Below are 19,183 nucleotides of genomic sequence, written 5' to 3'. Positions count from 1 at the left end.
AGTTAAACACATGATGCTCAGAGCGTCGCTGTTCACCATCACATTCTTCTACCGTGGAGCATTTCCTCCCATTTCTAAAATATTCATCTGCAGACATCAGTGACGGCAAGAGCAAGCCACACACACAGCACGGAGTAATCGAATCGTCCTCTTCCGGGAGAAATTTGTGTCGCTTTCTGCAGACACCATCAATAAATCAGTGTTAGTTTGAATTACTCGAGTGTGAAGACTCGATTTCTGAAAATATGGGATGCACGAAGCTTTCAGATCTGCTGTCTACTCTCCTCATCGCGCTCCTTTTCTTTCTTTTCCCCTCCGCCCGGGGAGATCTGAGCTTTTCTGTTCCAGAGGAAACCAGGCGTCAGTTTGTGGTGGGAAATATTGCAAAAGACGTCGGAGTCGGAGCTCAAAGTTTATCAGCACGTAAGGCGCGAATAAACACTGAAGACAGTAGTAAACGGTACATTGACATCGATCTAAATTCCGGAAATATAATCGTAGTGGAAAGAATCGACAGAGAGATGCTTTGTGGTTCAAGGACCAATTGCATCTTGAATTATGAGCTCGTTTTAGCCAATCCGCTTGAAGTGCATCGCATTTCCCTAAATATTAAGGATATTAATGACAACGCGCCAAAATTTGGTAATGAACGCATCTCTTTTGAAATTCAGGAGTCCGCTGATAAAGGGCAGCGCTTCCGTTTGGATGAAGCACATGATTATGATATCGGACAAAACGGCGTAAATGGCTACTCGCTAGAAAAGAACGACCATTTTGTTTTGTCTGTACAGGAAAATAAAAACGGACGGAAATACGCTGAACTTGTTCTGGATAAAGAGCTGGATCGCGAACAACAGAAGGATATTGACTTGATTCTTACCGCAGTGGATGGCGGGATTCCTCCGAGATCAGGGACTGCTGTTATACACATCACTGTGCTAGATGCTAATGATAATGTTCCGGTGTTCAGTCAGCCTGTATATAAAGTCGTTTTAGCTGAAAACGCACCGATAGGAACAGAAGTCGTTACTGTGAGTGCAGAAGATGCAGATGAAGGAGTAAACGGTGCAGTCACATATGAATTCAGTCATATAGCTAATAATGCAGAACAGTTGTTTACAATTGATAAGCTCACTGGACAAATTAAGGTAAGCGGACTTATTGATTATGAAGAGGAAAATTATTATGAAATTGAAGTACAGGCTAAAGATGGATCTGGTTTAGCATCGACTGCAAGCGTTATTATAGAAATTACTGATGTCAATGATAATGCTCCTAAAATTATTCTTACATCTCTTAACAATCCGATACTCGAGAACACTATTGTAGGCACTGAAGTAGCAATTATTAATGTTCAGGATAAAGATTCAGGCGATAACAAACAGATTCATTGTTCAATTCAAGGAAATGTTCCTTTTAAATTAAATCCATCTATTAAGAACTATTTTTCTCTAATAAACACAAATCTTCTTGATAGAGAAACAGAATCAGATTATAATATAACAATCACTGCTACTGATGGAGGATCTCCACCTTTATCCACATCTATAACCATTCATTTAACTGTATCTGATGTGAACGACAATCCTCCTGTATTTGAACAGCAATCCTACACTGCATATGTAATGGAAAATAACAAACCAGGAACCTCTATTAGTTCTGTTACTGCAAGAGACCCAGACTGGAGGCAGAACGGTTCAGTACTGTATTCTCTGGTGTCCAATGAGTTAAACTCTCTTCCAGTGACTTCATTTTTATCCATTAACTCAGACACAGGAGTGATCCAGGCTGTGAGGTCATTTGACTATGAAAAGTTCAGAAACTTCAAATTCCAGGTTGTAGCCAGAGACAACGGTTCTCCTCCACTCAGCAGCAATGTGACTGTGAGTGTGTTCATATCAGATGAGAATGATAACTCTCCACAGATATTATACCCTGCTCCAGAGGGAAAGTCTTTAATGACTGAGATGGTCCCTAAAGCTGCTCTCTCTGGCTCTCTGGTCTCCAAAGTGATCGCTGTGGATGCTGACTCTGGACAGAACGCGTGGCTGTCGTATCAGATAGTCAAATCTACCGATCCGGGAATTTTCACTATCGGTCTCCATAGTGGAGAGATCAGGGCTCAGAGGGACATTACTGAATCTGACAGCATGAAACAGAACCTTGTCATCTCTGTGAAAGATAACGGACAGCCGCCTCTCTCTGCTACCTGTTCTGTATATTTGCTTATTTCTGATAATCTTGCCGAAGTTCCTGAACTTAAAGACATGACTTATGAGGAGAACAATTCCAAACTGACTTTTTATCTGATCATCGCACTAGTTTCCGTGTCCACCTTCTTTCTGACTTTCATTATTCTGATCCTGGCTGTGAGGTTTTGCCACAGGAGAAAGCCCAGGCTGTTGTTTGATGGAGCGGTCGCCATTCCCAGTGCGTATCTCCCTCCTAACTATGCAGAGGTGGAGGGAGCTGGAACTCTCCGCAGTTCTTACAATTATGACACGTATCTAACGACAGGATCACGTACCAGTGACTTCAAGTTCATCACGTCTTACAATGACAGCACTCTTGCTGCAGGTGGAACTCTGATAAAGGGCCAAAATGACACTATAGGAACAAACCTTATTACACTTACTAACACAGGAGAGGTGGATGAGGTAAGAAATATGTGTCTTTCCCTTCACTTCTTGGTTTGTTTTCTTCCTTAAGTGGAATTGCAAAGACTGTAATAATTTGATTTCTCTTTGCTTTTTGGTACTGTATAACAGTTCTTGTCTTCATTTAAGCTGTGATTACTCTGCATTCAGACACACACTGTGATCGATGTCCCTCTGGTTATGTGTTTCTGCGGTTCTTTGTATGAAATGTTACCTTAGTACATTATTATCTAGTAGACATGCTACTGGCAGTTGTTTATTGAAATATGACTCTACTACACTAAAGGCTGTATATGGTTCAGTATTCTGATGCTCATGTGCAAAATGTCACCTTGCACTTTAGATTAGTTTCTACAGATTTGTTACACACTTTGCACGGTCCAGACTGGACATAGGACATGGCCACTACTGGTTTCTTTCCATATAGTTTGATAATTATGTCCCACACTGATCTGTGAATTGGTTCAGTAATAGTTCATGCTGCACTTGTCCGTTTGAATCCTTTATTGCCTCGTCCCGGTTTGTAACTGTTTCTCCCCCTGGTTGTGCTGATCACTAGATTCCAGTGTTGATGGACCTCAGTGGTGTGAACTCAAACACAGGAGATAATACAGGTCTGATAAACTAAACATAGCTTGTGTGGTCACTTTCCTATTACCAGCAACATTTCTTTGTCGTATCTAATCAGCGCTGATAGTCTATTTACATTCAAGGAGTTAAGAATGATAAAACGAACAAAAAGAAATATGTTGACCTTTAAATCCAAGTCATGCATACATTTTCTTCACTTGTTCTCTGTGACCAATATTAAGTGGTAATTGTACTAAAATATGAAATTAAACCTTTGTATTAAAATATGCCCCATCAATATATGCAAAAAATTACATAATTAACAATAAATGTAAAATGATAAATAAATACATAAATAAATAAATAAATAAATAAATAAATAAATAAAAACAAATTGAAATAAATAAAAATTAAATACAATTAAATTAAATAAAAATCCTTGATCAGCTCCTGTAAGTATGCACTACTAATTATGACTATACGTCCAGTATATCAAATAAATCTAAATTTTATTTCCATTAGGAAGAGTTTATAGACTTCATTCAGCTTTTGTAAATTCTTTATTCATTTGTTTCTACAGTGAGAGAATAATTACAAAAAATTTCATTGATCTAATAATTTCCTGTAAGTTTACTTGTCCATCTATTTTTTTTTTGATCTACATCAATTCATATATTTTTAGCAATATTTTTAGAAATATGAGACAGTAAACTGCTTTGTTTAATTACAGGTAGCTTTAACTTCATTACTGGTAAATAATTAATTATAGGTTACAGATGACAACTTGAATTATTATAATTACGATTATTTATATAATATGGATATTAATAGTTTCCATTAAAATATGTATTTGTTTATTTCTACATTTCATTGGGCGATAAAGACTGGAAAGAGCACACTGTAATGTACCAAAAATGCTCAAAGCGTCGCTGTTCACCTACGGAGTAAAAGATGATCAACATCTCCACCCATTTCATGTCGTCTTTCAGCTCCTCCTGACAGACAAACGTTGCTGCATTTGGAAATATTTTTGTTAGTGAAAATGCTGAATACTCGACAGTAATTAGATACATTGATAACACAGTGGTTGGGCATTTTAATGTTGCTAGAATGGACACGATCATGGGATTAATCTCGGTATTATTGTTTCTCGGATTTATTTCCATTTTTCTTCATCCTGTACGTGGAGATTTGAGCTACACTGTTCCGGAGGAAACGAAACGTCAATATGTGATTGGACATTTAGCAAAGGATCTCGGAATTGATGGTAAACGTTTATCAGCTCGTAAAGCTCGGGTGGAGACAGAGGACAGCGCGAAACGGTACTGCGACATTAATCTGAGTAGTGGAAATCTGGTCGTGGCGGAAACAATAGACCGAGAGGAGCTTTGCGGTTCGAGAATTTCTTGCTTTCTTAATTACGAGCTTGTGTTGGAAAATCCTCTTGAAGTGCATCGCATTTCACTGCAGATTGAGGATGTAAACGATAACTCTCCCGTTTTCCCTAATGAGCGCATCATCTTTGAAATTACAGAGTCGGCTCATAAAGGCGAGCGTTTCCCGTTGGAGGAAGCTCATGATTTGGACACAGGACTTAATGCAGTTCAAGGATATTCACTTGAAAAAAATGATCATTTTATTTTATCTGTGCACGAGAACGCGGACGGAGGAAAATCCGCTACATTGGTCCTGGAGAAAGAGCTCGATCGTGAAAAGCAGAAAGACATGAATTTAATTCTTACCGCATTTGATGGCGGTAATCCACCGAAATCAGGGACAGCAGTAATACACGTTATTGTTCTGGATGCCAATGACAATATTCCTGTGTTTAGTCAACCTGTGTACAGAGTGAGTCTAGCTGAAAACGCGCCTTTAGGCACGGAGGTGATTACAGTCAGCGCGACTGATGCTGATGAAGGAGCCAATGGTGACGTCACCTATGAGCTCAGCCGTTTATCTGATAAATCAGGAAAATTATTTTCTCTTGATAAAATTACTGGACAGATCACGATGAGTGGCAACATCGATTATGAGGATGAAAAATATTTTGAAGTGAGAGCTCAGGCCAAAGACAGTCCTGGCCTAGTATCAGCTGCTAAAATTATCATAGACATCACTGACAGTTATGACAATGAACCTCGAATTATTCTTAAATCATTAAACAACCCAATACCTGAGAACTCTGTAGAAGGCACTGAGGTGGCCATTATTAATGTACAAGATAAAGATTCAGGATAATCGACAGGTCCATTGTTATATTCAGCAAAATGTTCCTTTCAAATTAAACCCATCCATCAAAAACTACTTTTCTTTAGTAACTACAAGCATGCTGGATCGAGAGAAAGAATCAGATTATAACATAACAATCACTGCTACTGATGGAGGATCTCCATCTTTATCCACATCTATAACCATTCATTTAACTGTATCTGATGTGAACGACAATCCTCCTGTATTTGAACAGCAATCCTACACTGCATATGTAATGGAAAATAACAAACCAGGAACTTCTATTAGTTCTGTTACTGCAAGAGACCCAGACTGGAGGCAGAACGGTACAGTACTGTATTCTCTGGTGTCCAGTGAGATAAACGCTCTTCCAGTGACCTCATTTTTATCCATTAACTCAGACACAGGAGTGATCCAGGCTGTGAGGTCATTTGACTATGAAAAGTTCAGAAACTTTAAAGTCCAGGTTGTAGCCAGAGACAACGGTTCTCCTCCACTCAGCAGCAACGTGACTGTGAGTGTGTTCATATCAGATGAGAATGATAACTCTCCACAGATATTATACCCTGCTCCAGAGGGAAAGTCTTTAATGACTGAGATGGTCCCTAAAGCTGCTCTCTCTGGCTCTCTGGTCTCCAAAGTGATCGCTGTGGATGCTGACTCTGGACAGAACGCGTGGCTGTCGTATCAGATAGTCAAATCTACCGATCCGGGACTTTTCACTATCGGTCTCCATAGTGGAGAGATCAGGGCTCAGAGGGACATTACTGAATCTGACAGCATGAAACAGAACCTTGTCATCTCTGTGAAAGATAACGGACAGCCGCCTCTCTCTGCTACCTGTTCTGTATATTTACTTATTTCTGATAATCTTGCCGAAGTTCCTGAACTTAAAGACATGACTTATGAGGAGAACAATTCCAAACTGACTTTTTATCTGATCATCGCGCTAGTTTCCGTGTCCACCTTCTTTCTGACTTTCATTATTCTGATCCTGGCTGTGAGGTTTTGCCACAGGAGAAAGCCCAGACTGTTGTTTGATGGAGCGGTCGCCATTCCCAGTGCGTATCTCCCTCCTAACTATGCAGAGGTGGAGGGAGCTGGAACTCTCCGCGGTTCTTACAATTATGACACGTACCTAACGACAGGATCACGTACCAGTGACTTCAAGTTCATCACATCTTACAATGACAGCACTCTTACGTCCACTGGTACTCTTAAACTTGCCCCGAATGATCCCTTTGGGTTAAATATTGAGAATGATCCTAATGAGGTAAGGGATAATTTTTTTTTGTCAGGCTTATGAGTAGGTTGCAAAAAAATTTAAATTCATGCACAAGCTATCTATTAATCTATTTATTCTTGTATCATTCATTTCCATAAATAAGTAATCTTTAACGTTTAGCCGGCATGTTTTGTACATGGCAGCTACTAAAAGTACAATTAAAATGTTTTATCTATCTATCTATCTATCTATCTATCTATCTATCTATCTATCTATCTATCTATCTATCTATCTATCAATTTTTATGTATATATAATCCTTTGGCAGCTATAACAGCTTCTGCTCTTCTGTGAAGTATTTCCACAAAGTTTAGGAAAAGTTTATAGGAATTTTTAAAATTCCTCTAGAAGCGCATTCGTGACGACAGGCACTGTTGTTGGACGAGAAGGCCTGTCTCACTGTCTTCACTCTACTTCATCCCAAAGGTGTTCTATGGGGTTGAGGTGAAGCCCTCCACAACAAACTTGCTCATCCATGTTTTTATGGATCTTGCTTTGTGTATCTGTGTGCAGTCATTTTGGAACAGGAATGGGCCATTTCCAAAATTGTGAGCATGAAATTGTCCAAAATGTCTTTATATGCTGAAGCATTAAGATTTCCTTTCACTGGAAGAAAGGGGCTAAGCCCAAGCACTGTAAAACCACACCTCACCATAACCCCGTCCACCAAACTTTACACTTGGCACAATGACTTTTTTTTAATGTTACATACTGCTATATTTATTCATTTCTTATAGACTTTTATAGACACCGTGTTAACTGTTTTACTTTACAGAAGCTTATTCTTTGTTTTTTTTTTTTACCTTTCTCTTTATACTTGCTGGAATTTATTTTTTTTATGAGCATGAAGCAAAGAAAAAAGAGGACCCAAACAAAGATGTATAATATGATACTAACCTTTTTTCTTTTTTCTTTGTGTTTTTCTTTTTCATGCTCCATTGGATCACTTTGTGTTTCACAAGGTAAGGACTAATTTATTTGTTTACTTGTTTTTTGAATCATCATTTATTATGTCAGTATTGACAAATTAAATTTGTTTCAATTTATTAATGACCTAAAACTAAATCAGGTATAAAATATCAAGAAAATTTGATTGGTTGATTATGTTAGATGTGCATTTCTATCACACATTCATAATTAACATAAAACATTTGTGAACGCTGTCACACGCAAACTCTTAGTGTAGATGTAATGTACATACTGTGTTTGTTTACACTGTTATTGATGGATTACTAAAGTACATCTTTTTACAGTATATCTTTCTCTTTGAAGACAAGGTTTGTCTGTATATTAGTAAGAAGGAATCAGATACAGAAACTGACTTGCCCGCTAATCAATTTAATATTTAACGACAGACATCCAGGATTCAATTTACGATATCCTAACTTGGGAAACACATGATATTTATTTGTTCACAAAAAAAAACTCAAAAGCTTTCACTGTCACTGTTCTTCTAAATATAGCTGAGTAAAAAAATTCTTTAATATTCGGTTACCTTTTCATACCTATTCAAGTTTAACATTCTGTTACCTTGTAGCATTGTATAGCTTTACATCATTCACTCTGATAACACGTACATGAAACTGGAAATAAACCAAACCTCGTGCAATGCAGGTGTTTTGAGTGAAATTGAGGGTTTTCAGGAATAATTATATTGAGGAATGTTGTATATGCAAACTTGTGCAAATGTCACTGATGTGAGGATGAAAAAATGAACGCGTGTTTGTAGTTGATAATATGATGCTGAGCAGAAGTTTCTTCAACCAAGAAGACCCACAGTGTGTGGTAAACTGCCCCTGAGACCATGAGAGATGACATACTGCTCATTTGTGAACCAAATCTTTGAACTGATCATGTGATTAGAATTTTTTGAAAAGCAAAATATTTACATTCATTGTACAAAGCAGCATCTCAGAGTAAACATACTCGGTTTAGTCTGGTATTTAAGTAGGTTTCTTTTTAACCATTGAATAAATTGAGTATTAATCAGATGCAGAACTGTGTTGAATATTTTTTTTTAATTAATTAAAAAGAGACATCAGAGAAATCAACACACATCGTTGTGTTGATTGCAGTAAGCTGCAGTTAATACAAAAGGTTACACAAATAAAAATGATGCACTAAGCAATCCTCACTGCGGCATACGGCATATAATTTAATTCTTTTGTTTTTCAAAACGTTGTTCTTCCTATTGCTTCATCCTGCTGTGTTGTCAGCTTTCCGACTCTAAGTGCCGCTGTTGGTTAAGTGCTGAATGAAGGAGCTACGCGATGAAAAATGCAACAACGAGCTATAATATTGGACAGAATTAAAGTGTTCTCTGAAACATAAGAAGACCAGGTTCAGCGTCTCGGTTCATTATCCCGGGTTCATTATTTTATTTTCGAAGAGCTGAATTGTCGTTTTATATCAAGGATTAACTCTATTTGCGTTGATGTTCATGTTCATTTGAAGATGTCGGAGCTAAATAGGCTGGTCGTGATTACTTTGCTCTGTTTTTGCGGAACAGCCGTTGTGTTTTGTCAAGCGCGATATTCAATCGCGGAGGAGACTACAGAAGGATCATTTGTAGGAAACATCGCAAAGGATTTGGGAATAGAGATAAGTAGACTTATTTCTGGAAAAGCTCGGGTTGTAACAAAGGGCGGCCGGCAATATGTCGAACTGAGCAGAGACAAAGGCACCCTCGTAGTGAAGGAGAGGATAGACCGAGAGGAGCTCTGCAAGCAAACAACGCCCTGCAGCTTCAGCTTTGATCTGATCATGGAAAACCCCATAGAACTGCATCGTGTCACTGTGGAGGTTCAGGATATAAATGACAATGCACCAACATTTCCTAAAGGTACCGTCAATTTACAAATCAGCGAAAACACAGAACCTGGGGCGCGATTTCCCTTAGACAGAGCTGTAGACTTGGATGTGGGTGTAAATAGCATTGACAGCTACTCTCTCAAACCTACCGATAATTTAAAACTGGAAATAATTAATGACGCTAATGGAGATAAACATGTAGAAATGCTTCTGCAGCGAGAATTGGACCGAGAAGAACGCGATGAGTTAAATTTAGTCCTGACTGCGTATGACGGAGGATCACCGAAAAAATCAGGGACAATGCAAATTCACATTTCTGTATTAGATGTAAATGATAATAAACCGGTATTTAAAGAAACAGTTTATAAAGCAGAACTGAGGGAAAATTCTCCAGCTGGTACAGTCGTCACTGTAGTAAGTGCGACTGATGCTGATAAAGGAAATAATGGTGTAGTCGCATATTCTATTGCTCAAGCAAGTAAAGAAGCTAGAAATGTGTTTGAAATTAACCCGGAGACTGGAATTATTACAACGAAAAATACGATAGACTACGAGAATGAAAGAATTTATCAATTAAATATTAATGCAATTGATAAAGGAGGGCTGGTAGATACGTGTAAAATAATTATCGATGTTATTGATGAAAATGATAACGCTCCCTCCATACAGCTTATGTCCTTTTCAAATGTCATTGCAGAAAATTCTCCAATCGGAACAACCGTGGCTGTTATTAATGTAGAAGATGTAGATTCCGGTCAAAATGGACTCGTAAAGTGTAAAATAAATGACATCGTGCCGTTTAAAATAGAATCGTCGATTTCTGATTACTATGTAATAATTACTGATGAAACTCTCGATCGAGAAAATATTGCTGAATACAACATCACCATTCTGGTGTCCGATCAAGGAAGTCCTGCACGATACAGTAACAAAACTCTAAATGTAAAGATTTCCGACGTGAATGATAACCCACCCGTATTCAGTTCTGAAGAATATAAAACATCCGTTATTGAAAACAACTCTCCGGGTGTGGCTGTGCTCACGGTAAAAGCGAGCGATGCTGATTGGGGTCCAAATGCGCGACTTTCTTATTTTTTGGGGGATAATAACATACAGGGCAACCCAGTGAGTTCTTTAGTATCGGTAAATTCAGAGAGCGGGGTTATACATGCAGTCAAATCCTATGATTACGAGCAAATGAAAAGTTTCAGCTTTAACGTGACAGCCCGAGACGGAGGGTCGCCTCCTTTAAGTTCTGAAGTCACAGTGACAATCAACGTTCAAGATCAGAACGACAACGCTCCACAGGTCCTCTACCCAGTACAGACCGGTGGCTCTGTGGTGGCTGAGATTGTGCCTCGTTCAGCAGATGTGGGTTATCTGGTCACTAAAGTTGTGGCTGTTGATGTGGACTCTGGACAGAACGCCTGGCTCTCCTACAAACTCCAGAAAGCCACAGACAGGGCGCTGTTTGAAGTGGGAGCGCAGAATGGAGAGATACGAACTGTGCGTCAGGTCACAGATAAAGATGCCGTGAAACAAAAGCTCACTGTAGTTGTGGAGGATAACGGACAGCCGTCTCGCTCAGCTGTAGTTAACATCAATGTAGCTGTAGCGGACACTTTCCCTGAAGTGCTCTCAGAATTCACAGACTTTACGCAACACAAACAATATAATGACGACCTCACCTTTTATTTAGTGTTAGCATTAGCTGCTGTTTCTTTTCTTTTCATCACGACTGTAGTAGTTATAATCTCAGTAAAGATCTACAGGTGGAGACAATCGCGCATCTTCTATCAGTCCAATCTTCCAGTTATTCCGTACTATCCACCCGGTTACACAGACACAGGTGTTACTGGAACTCTGCCGCACATGTATAATTATGATGCTTGTATGACGACTGACTCGAGGAAGAGTGACTGTAAATATTCGACACTCGGAGGACAGAGTGTTTTAGTCATGGACCGCAGTTTTACAGAAACTATGCAGCGTGCCATGAGGGAAAAAGAATTCCAGCAGGACCTAGACTCACCGGAAGTGGTAAGGAAGTAACCTCTTAATCCAAAGCATGTTAAGGTTCATATGAAATATGCTATGAAATAGCAAGCAAATGATTTTAGATTTTAAATATTACATATACAGCTTACATCTAAGCATTTTAGAAACAAAGACAATCATGCAGTCAAAACAGGAAACAGAAGAAATTAAAAAGAAGAAATTGTTTAATCTGCTACAGTCAAACTGTGTTGTCATTTCGACTGTAAAACAGCTTTAAACTCGTTCTTTTATATCGTTTTTCTTCATATGATGACCGTCCCAAATGCTCTTGCTCACCACAGACTATAATTTTCAATGTTTCACAAGACATTGCATGAAAATTGGAGATTGAATTACAAGAAATAACTGATATTTACATATAATATAGAAGTACCAAAAATAATTTCAAATAAACCCTTTACGCAGTTCCATCTATCTTTAAGATGTTACGGTGCCTTTTATGGAACTTTTTCACCTTTTGCCAACGTTTGCTGTGCATGAAGAGCATGGGTTTAAGATTTAAAAACCTCCTGAAATGATAAACAATAGTCTTATTATTATGATATTTTCTTGTTTTGCGCGTGAGGGTCTTTAACTAACATGATTAACGGAATTTCTCGTTTTGCGGGCAAGTAAAATGTTTATATCTTCGTCTAGCGCTGTTCATCTCTATGGTGCTGAATGAGCTCCTGTCTCACTCACGTCCACTGTGCTCTCGGAGATAATCTTCTACACACAACAGAAATGTAGTTCTTTAACATTACTGATATCAGTGCGAGGTGATGAAATTAAAGAAGAAATATATTTACAAATCTTTCAGGAAATGTTCACAGTGTATCCTCGTTGGTGTGTGCATGGTTTCATAGTTTTTTTCTATTAGAATGTTATAAAAATGTTCTTTGATGTGGTTTATTGTAGCTCGTTCAGATATAAAGCAGATTAATATGACAAATCATCCTATGACACGTTAATCTCAGTGCGGTTTGATTATTTGGGATTGAGTTTACGGGACATGGGCCTGTGGCTGTTCCATACAAGAGCATTTTCAGCATTTGCACTCTAAGGGCCGCTATTGGATAAGATTCGTGTAGAATGAGTCTGAAAACCACCCAGAATCCCTCCTACTGACTTTTTAATTAATGAGGGATGAACGATTTCTTTTTGCTGCTCCGGTAAGAGCAAACTGCGTCAGATTCTGCTATTTTTGATTACATGATGATTTCAATTTGAAGATTTGTGTTTTAAGAATGATCAGAGGATAACGTCACTATCATGGTTTATGTGCGCTCGTGTGCTGCTTCTCGGCATCGTCGGATGTGTACAACTCAGCTAAAATGGCAGACTGTCTTTTTTATTTTCTGCGTGTACGACATAGACTACGGTTTTTGTCAAGCGCGATATTCAATCCCGGAGGAAGCTCCAGAAGGATCATTTGTAGGAAGCATCGCCAATGATTTGGGAATAGAGATAAGTAGACTTATTTCTGGAAAAGCTCGGGTTGTAACAAAGGGCGGCCGGCAATATGTCGAACTGAGCAGAGACAAAGGCACCCTCGTAGTGAAGGAGAGGATAGACCGAGAGGAGCTCTGCAAGCAAACAACGCCCTGCAGCTTCAGCTTTGATCTGATCACAGAAAACCCCATAGAACTGCATCGGGTCACTGTGGAGGTTCAGGATATAAATGACAATGCACCAAAATTTCCTAAAGGTACCGTCAATTTACAAATTAGCGAAAACACAGCATCTGGGAAACGATTTCATTTAGACAGCGCTGTAGATTTGGACGTAGGTGTAAATGGTATTGAAAGCTATTCTCTCAGTAAAAGCGATAATTTCAAGCTTGAAATACATAATCAAGCCGATGGGCAAAAATATGTCGAAATGCTATTAGACCGTGAGCTCGACCGAGAAGAACGAGATGAGCTAAAATTAGTTTTGACTGCATATGACGGAGGATCTCCTAAAAAATCTGGTTCAATGCAAATTCATATTTCTGTTTTAGATGTGAATGATAACGCCCCGGTCTGTAAACAATCCGTTTATAAAGCGGACGTCAGAGAAAATTCTCCATCTGGTACAGTCGTAACTGCAGTAAGTGCAACTGATGCTGATGAAGGAATAAATGGTCTGGTCTCATATTCTATTGCTCAAGCAAGTGAAAAAGCCAGGAACGTTTTTGACATAAACGCGGAAACAGGCGCGATTACAATTTTACAAGGCTTAGACTACGAGAGTGAAAGAATTTATCAATTAAATATTAATGCAATTGATAAAGGAGGCCTGGCAGACACGTGTAAAGTGATTATTGAAGTTATTGATGAAAATGATAACGCTCCCTCCATACAGCTCATGTCGTTTTCAAATATCGTTGCAGAAAATTCTCCAATCGGAACAACTGTGGCTGTTATTAATGTAGAAGATGTAGATTCCGGTCAAAATGGACTCGTGAAGTGTAAAATAAATGAAAACGTGCCATTTAAAATAGAATCGATGCTTTCTGATTACTATGTAGTAATTACTGATGAAACTCTCGATCGAGAAAATATTGCTGAATACAACATCACCATTCTGGTGTCCGATCAAGGAAGTCCTGCACGATACAGTAACAAAACTCTAAATGTAAAGATTTCCGACGTGAATGATAACCCACCCGTATTCAGTTCTGAAGAATATAAAACATCCGTTATTGAAAACAACTCTCCGGCTGTGGCTGTGCTCACGGTAAAAGCAAGCGATGCTGATTGGGGACCAAATGCGCGACTTTCTTATTTTCTGGGGGATAATAATATTCAAGGCAACCCAGTGAGTTCTTTAATCTCAGTGAATTCAGAGAGCGGGGTTATACATGCACTCAAAGCCTATGATTACGAGCAAATGAAAAGTTTCAGCTTTAACGTGACAGCCCGAGACGGAGGGTCGCCTCCTTTAAGTTCTGAAGTCACAGTGACGATCAACGTTCAAGATCAGAACGACAACGCTCCTCAGGTCCTCTACCCAGTACAGACCGGCGGCTCTGTGGTGGCTGAGATTGTGCCTCGTTCAGCAGATGTGGGTTATCTGGTCACTAAAGTGGTGGCTGTTGATGTGGACTCTGGACAGAACGCCTGGCTCTCCTACAAACTCCAGAAAGCCACAGACAGGGCGCTGTTTGAAGTGGGAGCGCAGAATGGAGAGATACGAACTGTGCGTCAGGTCACCGAAAAAGATGCCGTGAAACAAAAGCTCACTGTAGTTGTGGAGGATAACGGACAGCCGTCTCGCTCAGCTCTAGTTAACATCAATGTAGCTGTAGCGGACACTTTCCCTGAAGTGCTCTCAGAATTCACAGACTTTACGCAACACAAACAATATAATGACGACCTCACCTTTTATTTAGTGTTAGCATTAGCTGCTGTTTCTTTCCTTTTCATCACGACTGTAGTAGTTATAATCTCAGTAAAGATCTACAGGTGGAGACAATCGCGCATCTTCTATCAGTCTAATCTCCCAGTTATTCCGTACTATCCACCCGGTTACACAGACACAGGAGTTACTGGAACTCTGCCGCACATGTATAATTATGATGCTTGTATGACGACTGACTCGAGGAAGAGTGACTGTAAATATTCTACACTCGGAGGACAGAGTGTTTTAGTCATGGACCGCAGTTTTACAGAAACTATGCAGCGTGCCATGAGGGAAAAGGAATTCCCTCAAGACCTAGAGTCACCGGAAGTGGTAAGGAAATAATCTTTGACTCGATTGCATGTTAACGTTCATATGAAATATGCTATGAAATAGCAGGAACGTGTTTTTACATTTTAAATGTTACACGCACAGCTTAAATCTAAGCATTATAGAAACAAAGACAATCGAATGCAGTCAAAATCGGAAACAGAGGAAATGAAAAAGAATAAATTGTTTAACCTGCTGCAGTCAAATTGAGTTGTCACTTAGACCGGAAAACAGCCTTAAACCCGTTCCTTTATGTCGTTTCTTTTCTTCATATGATGACCGTCCCAAATGCTCCTGCTCACCTCAGTCTATAATTTTTAATGTTTAAGACATTGCATGAATTTTAGATATTGAATTACAAGAAATAACTGATATTTACATATATAGAAGTAACAAAATTAATTTCAAATGAACCGTTTACGCAGTTCCGTCTATCTTTAAGATGTTACGGTCCCTTTTATTGATCTTTTTCACCTTTTGGCAACGTTTGTTGTGCCCGAAGAGCATGAGTTTAAGATAAAAAAAAAAACTACTGAAATTATAAACAATAGTCTTATTATTATGATATTTTCTTGTTTTGCGCGTGAGGGTCTTTAACCAACATGATAAAGGGAATTTCATGTTTTGCGGGCAAGTAAAATGTTTATATCTTCGTCTAGCGCTGTTCATCTCTATAGTGCTGAATGAGCTCCAGTCTCACTCACGTCCACTGTGCTCTCGAAGATAATCTCCTACACACAACACAGATGTAGTTCTTTATCATTGCTAATATATCAGTGCGAGGTGATAAAATTAAAAAAAGAAATATATTTACAAATCTTTCAGGAAATATTCTCTCTTTATCCTCGTTGGTGTGTGTATGGTTTCATTGTTTTTTTCTATTTGAATGTTATGAAAATGTCCTTTGATGTGGAGTATTGCACCTCATTCCGATATAAAGCAGATTAATATGACTAATCATGCTAAGAGAAGTTTATCTGTGTGCGTTTTGATCATTTGGGATTGAGTTTACGGGACATGGGCCTGTGGCTGTTCCATACAAGAGCATTTTCAGCATTTGCACTCTAAGGGCCGCTATTGGACAAGATTCGTGTAGAATGAGTCTGAAAACCACCCAGAATCCTCCTACTGACGGTTTAATTAATGAGGGAAGAAAGATTTCTTTTTGTTGCTCCGGTAAAAGCAAGCTGCGTCAGATTCTGCTATTTTTGGTTACATGAAGATTTCAATTTAAAGATTTGTGTTAAGAATGATCAGAGGATAACGTCACTATCAGTATGCTTTATGTGCGCTCGTGTGCTGCTTCTCGTCATCGTCGGATGTCTACAACGCAGCTAAAATGGCAGACCGTGTTTTTTATTTTCTGTGTGTACGGCATGGACTTCGGCTTTTGTCAAGCGCGATATTCAATCCCGGAGGAAGCTCCAGAAGGATCATTTGTAGGAAGCATCGCCAATGATTTGGGAATAGAGATAAGTAGACTTATTTCTGGAAAAGCTCGGGTTGTAACAAAGGGCGGCCGGCAATATGTCGAACTGAGCAGAGACAAAGGCACCCTCGTAGTGAAGGAGAGGATAGACCGAGAGGAGCTCTGCAAGCAAACAACGCCCTGCAGCTTCAGCTTTGATCTGATCATGGAAAACCCCATAGAACTGCATCGGGTAACTGTGGAGGTTCAGGATATAAATGACAATGCACCAAAATTTCCTAAAGGTACCGTCAGTTTACAAATTAGTGAGAACACAGCATCTGGGACTCGCTTCCCATTAGACAGCGCTGTAGATTTGGACGTAGGTGTAAATGGTATTGAAAGCTATTCTCTTACTCAGAACGATCATTTTAGGCTAACAAATGATCAGGCTGTCAACAAAAGATTTGTAGACATGGTTTTGCATCGTGAGCTCGACAGAGAGGATCGAAATAACTTAGAATTAATCCTCACTGCGTATGACGGAGGATCTCCTAAAAAATCTGGGTCAATGCGAATTCATATTTCTGTATTAGATGTGAATGATAATGCCCCGGTGTGTAAACAATCAGTTTATAAAGTAGAAGTGAAGGAAAATAATCCAATCGGTAAAGTCTTAACCGCAATAAGTGCAACTGACTCTGATGAAGGTGTGAATGGTCATGTGTCATATTTTTTGGCTCAGGCTAGTGAAGAGGCCAGGAAGCTCTTTAAAATAAACCCAGAAACTGGAGCTATTACGACATTAGACACTTTAGATTACGAAACTGAAAAAAGCTTTGAATTAAATATCAATGCGATGGATAGCGGAGGTCTGGCAGATACCTGTAATGTTGTAATAGAGATAATAGATGAAAATGATAACGCTCCCTCCATACAGCTTATGTCATATTCAAACGTCATTGCAGAAAATTCTCCAATCGGAACAACCGTGGCTGTTATTAATGTAGAAGATGTAGATTCCGGTCAAAATGGACTAGTGACGTGTAAAATAAAGGAAAACGTGCCGTTTAAAGTAGAATCGTCCCTTTCTGATTACTATGTAATAATTACTGATGAAAATCTCGATCGAGAAAACATTGCTGAATACAACATCACCATTCTGGTGTCCGATCAAGGAAGTCCTGCACGATACAGTAACAAAACTGTAAGTGTAAAGATTTCCGACGTGAATGATAACCCACCCGTATTCAGTTCTGAGGAATATAAAACATCCGTTATTGAAAACAACTCTCCGGGTGTGGCTGTGCTCACGGTAAAAGCGAGCGATGCTGATTGGGGACCAAATGCGCGACTGTCTTATTTTCTGGGGGATAATAATATACAGGGCAACCCAGTGAGTTCTTTAATCTCAGTGAATTCAGAGAGCGGGGTTATACATGCAGTCAAATCCTATGATTACGAGCAAATGAAAAGTTTCAGCTTTAACGTGACAGCCCGAGACGGAGGGTCGCCTCCTTTAAGTTCTGAAGTCACAGTGACAATCAACGTTCAAGATCAGAACGACAACGCTCCACAGGTCCTCTACCCAGTACAGACAGGTGGCTCTGTGGTGGCTGAGATTGTACCTCGTTCAGCAGATGTGGGTTATCTGGTCACTAAAGTGGTGGCTGTTGATGTGGACTCTGGACAGAACGCCTGGCTCTCCTACAAACTCCAGAAAGCCACAGACAGGGCGCTGTTTGAAGTGGGAGCGCAGAATGGAGAGATACGAACTGTGCGTCAGGTCACCGATAAAGATGCCGTGAAACAAAAGCTCACTGTAGTTGTGGAGGATAACGGACAGCCGTCTCGCTCAGCTGTAGTTAACATCAATGTAGCTGTAGCTGACACTTTCCCTGAAATGCTCTCAGAGTTCACAGACTTTACGCAACACAAACAATATAATAACGACCTCACCTTTTATTTAGTGTTAGCATTAGCTGCTGTTTCTTTCCTTTTCATTACGACTGTAGTAGTTATAATCTCAGTAAAGATCTACAGGTGGAAACAATCGCGCATCTTCTATCAGTCCAATCTCCCAGTTATTCCGTACTATCCACCCGGTTACACAGACACAGGAGTTACTGGAACTCTGCCGCACATGTATAATTATGATGCTTGTATGACGACTGACTCGAGGAAGAGTGACTGTAAATATTCGACACTCGGAGGACAGAGTGTTTTAGTTATGGACCGCAGTTTTACAGAAACTATGCAGCGAGCGATGAGAGAAAAAGAATTCCAGCAAGATTTAGAGTCACCGGAAGTGGTAAGGAAATAACCATTTAATCAATTGCATGTTAACGTTCATATGAAATATGCTATGAATAGCATGAACATGTTTTTAGATTTTAAATATTTCATGTATAGCTTATATCTAAGGATTTTAGAAACAAAGACAATTGAATGGCTGCCAGATTATCAGCAGAAA

The 19,183-nt window shown here is 39.3% G+C and overlaps 1 protein-coding gene across 22 annotated transcripts in view; it reads left to right on the top strand.

The window, feature by feature from the left end:
- The window catches only part of LOC132862894 (protocadherin gamma-C5-like), a 212,980-nt gene that overhangs the window by 80,529 nt on the left and 113,268 nt on the right, over window positions 1–19,183 (top strand). For 2 of the 22 annotated variants that reach the window (XM_060895275.1, XM_060895249.1), the window contains exon 1: window positions 139–2,657. The exons of 16 other annotated variants lie outside the window; for them this stretch is intronic. In XM_060895275.1, coding sequence (XP_060751258.1) covers window positions 246–2,657 — 2,412 coding nt within the window. In that variant the 5' untranslated portion in view covers window positions 139–245. Of the gene's footprint in view, window positions 1–138; window positions 2,658–12,886; window positions 15,306–16,486; window positions 19,022–19,183 lie in introns of those variants that run through there. 4 more of the 22 variants (XM_060895280.1, XM_060895255.1, XM_060895262.1 and 1 more) reach the window with 2 other exon arrangements.

This window comes from Tachysurus vachellii, chromosome 20, assembly GCF_030014155.1.
Source record: "Tachysurus vachellii isolate PV-2020 chromosome 20, HZAU_Pvac_v1, whole genome shotgun sequence".
In the NCBI taxonomy this organism is placed as follows: Eukaryota; Metazoa; Chordata; class Actinopteri; order Siluriformes; family Bagridae; genus Tachysurus; species Tachysurus vachellii.
Note: the sequence above shows the minus strand (reverse complement) of the source record. Positions and strands in the feature narration are given on the sequence as shown.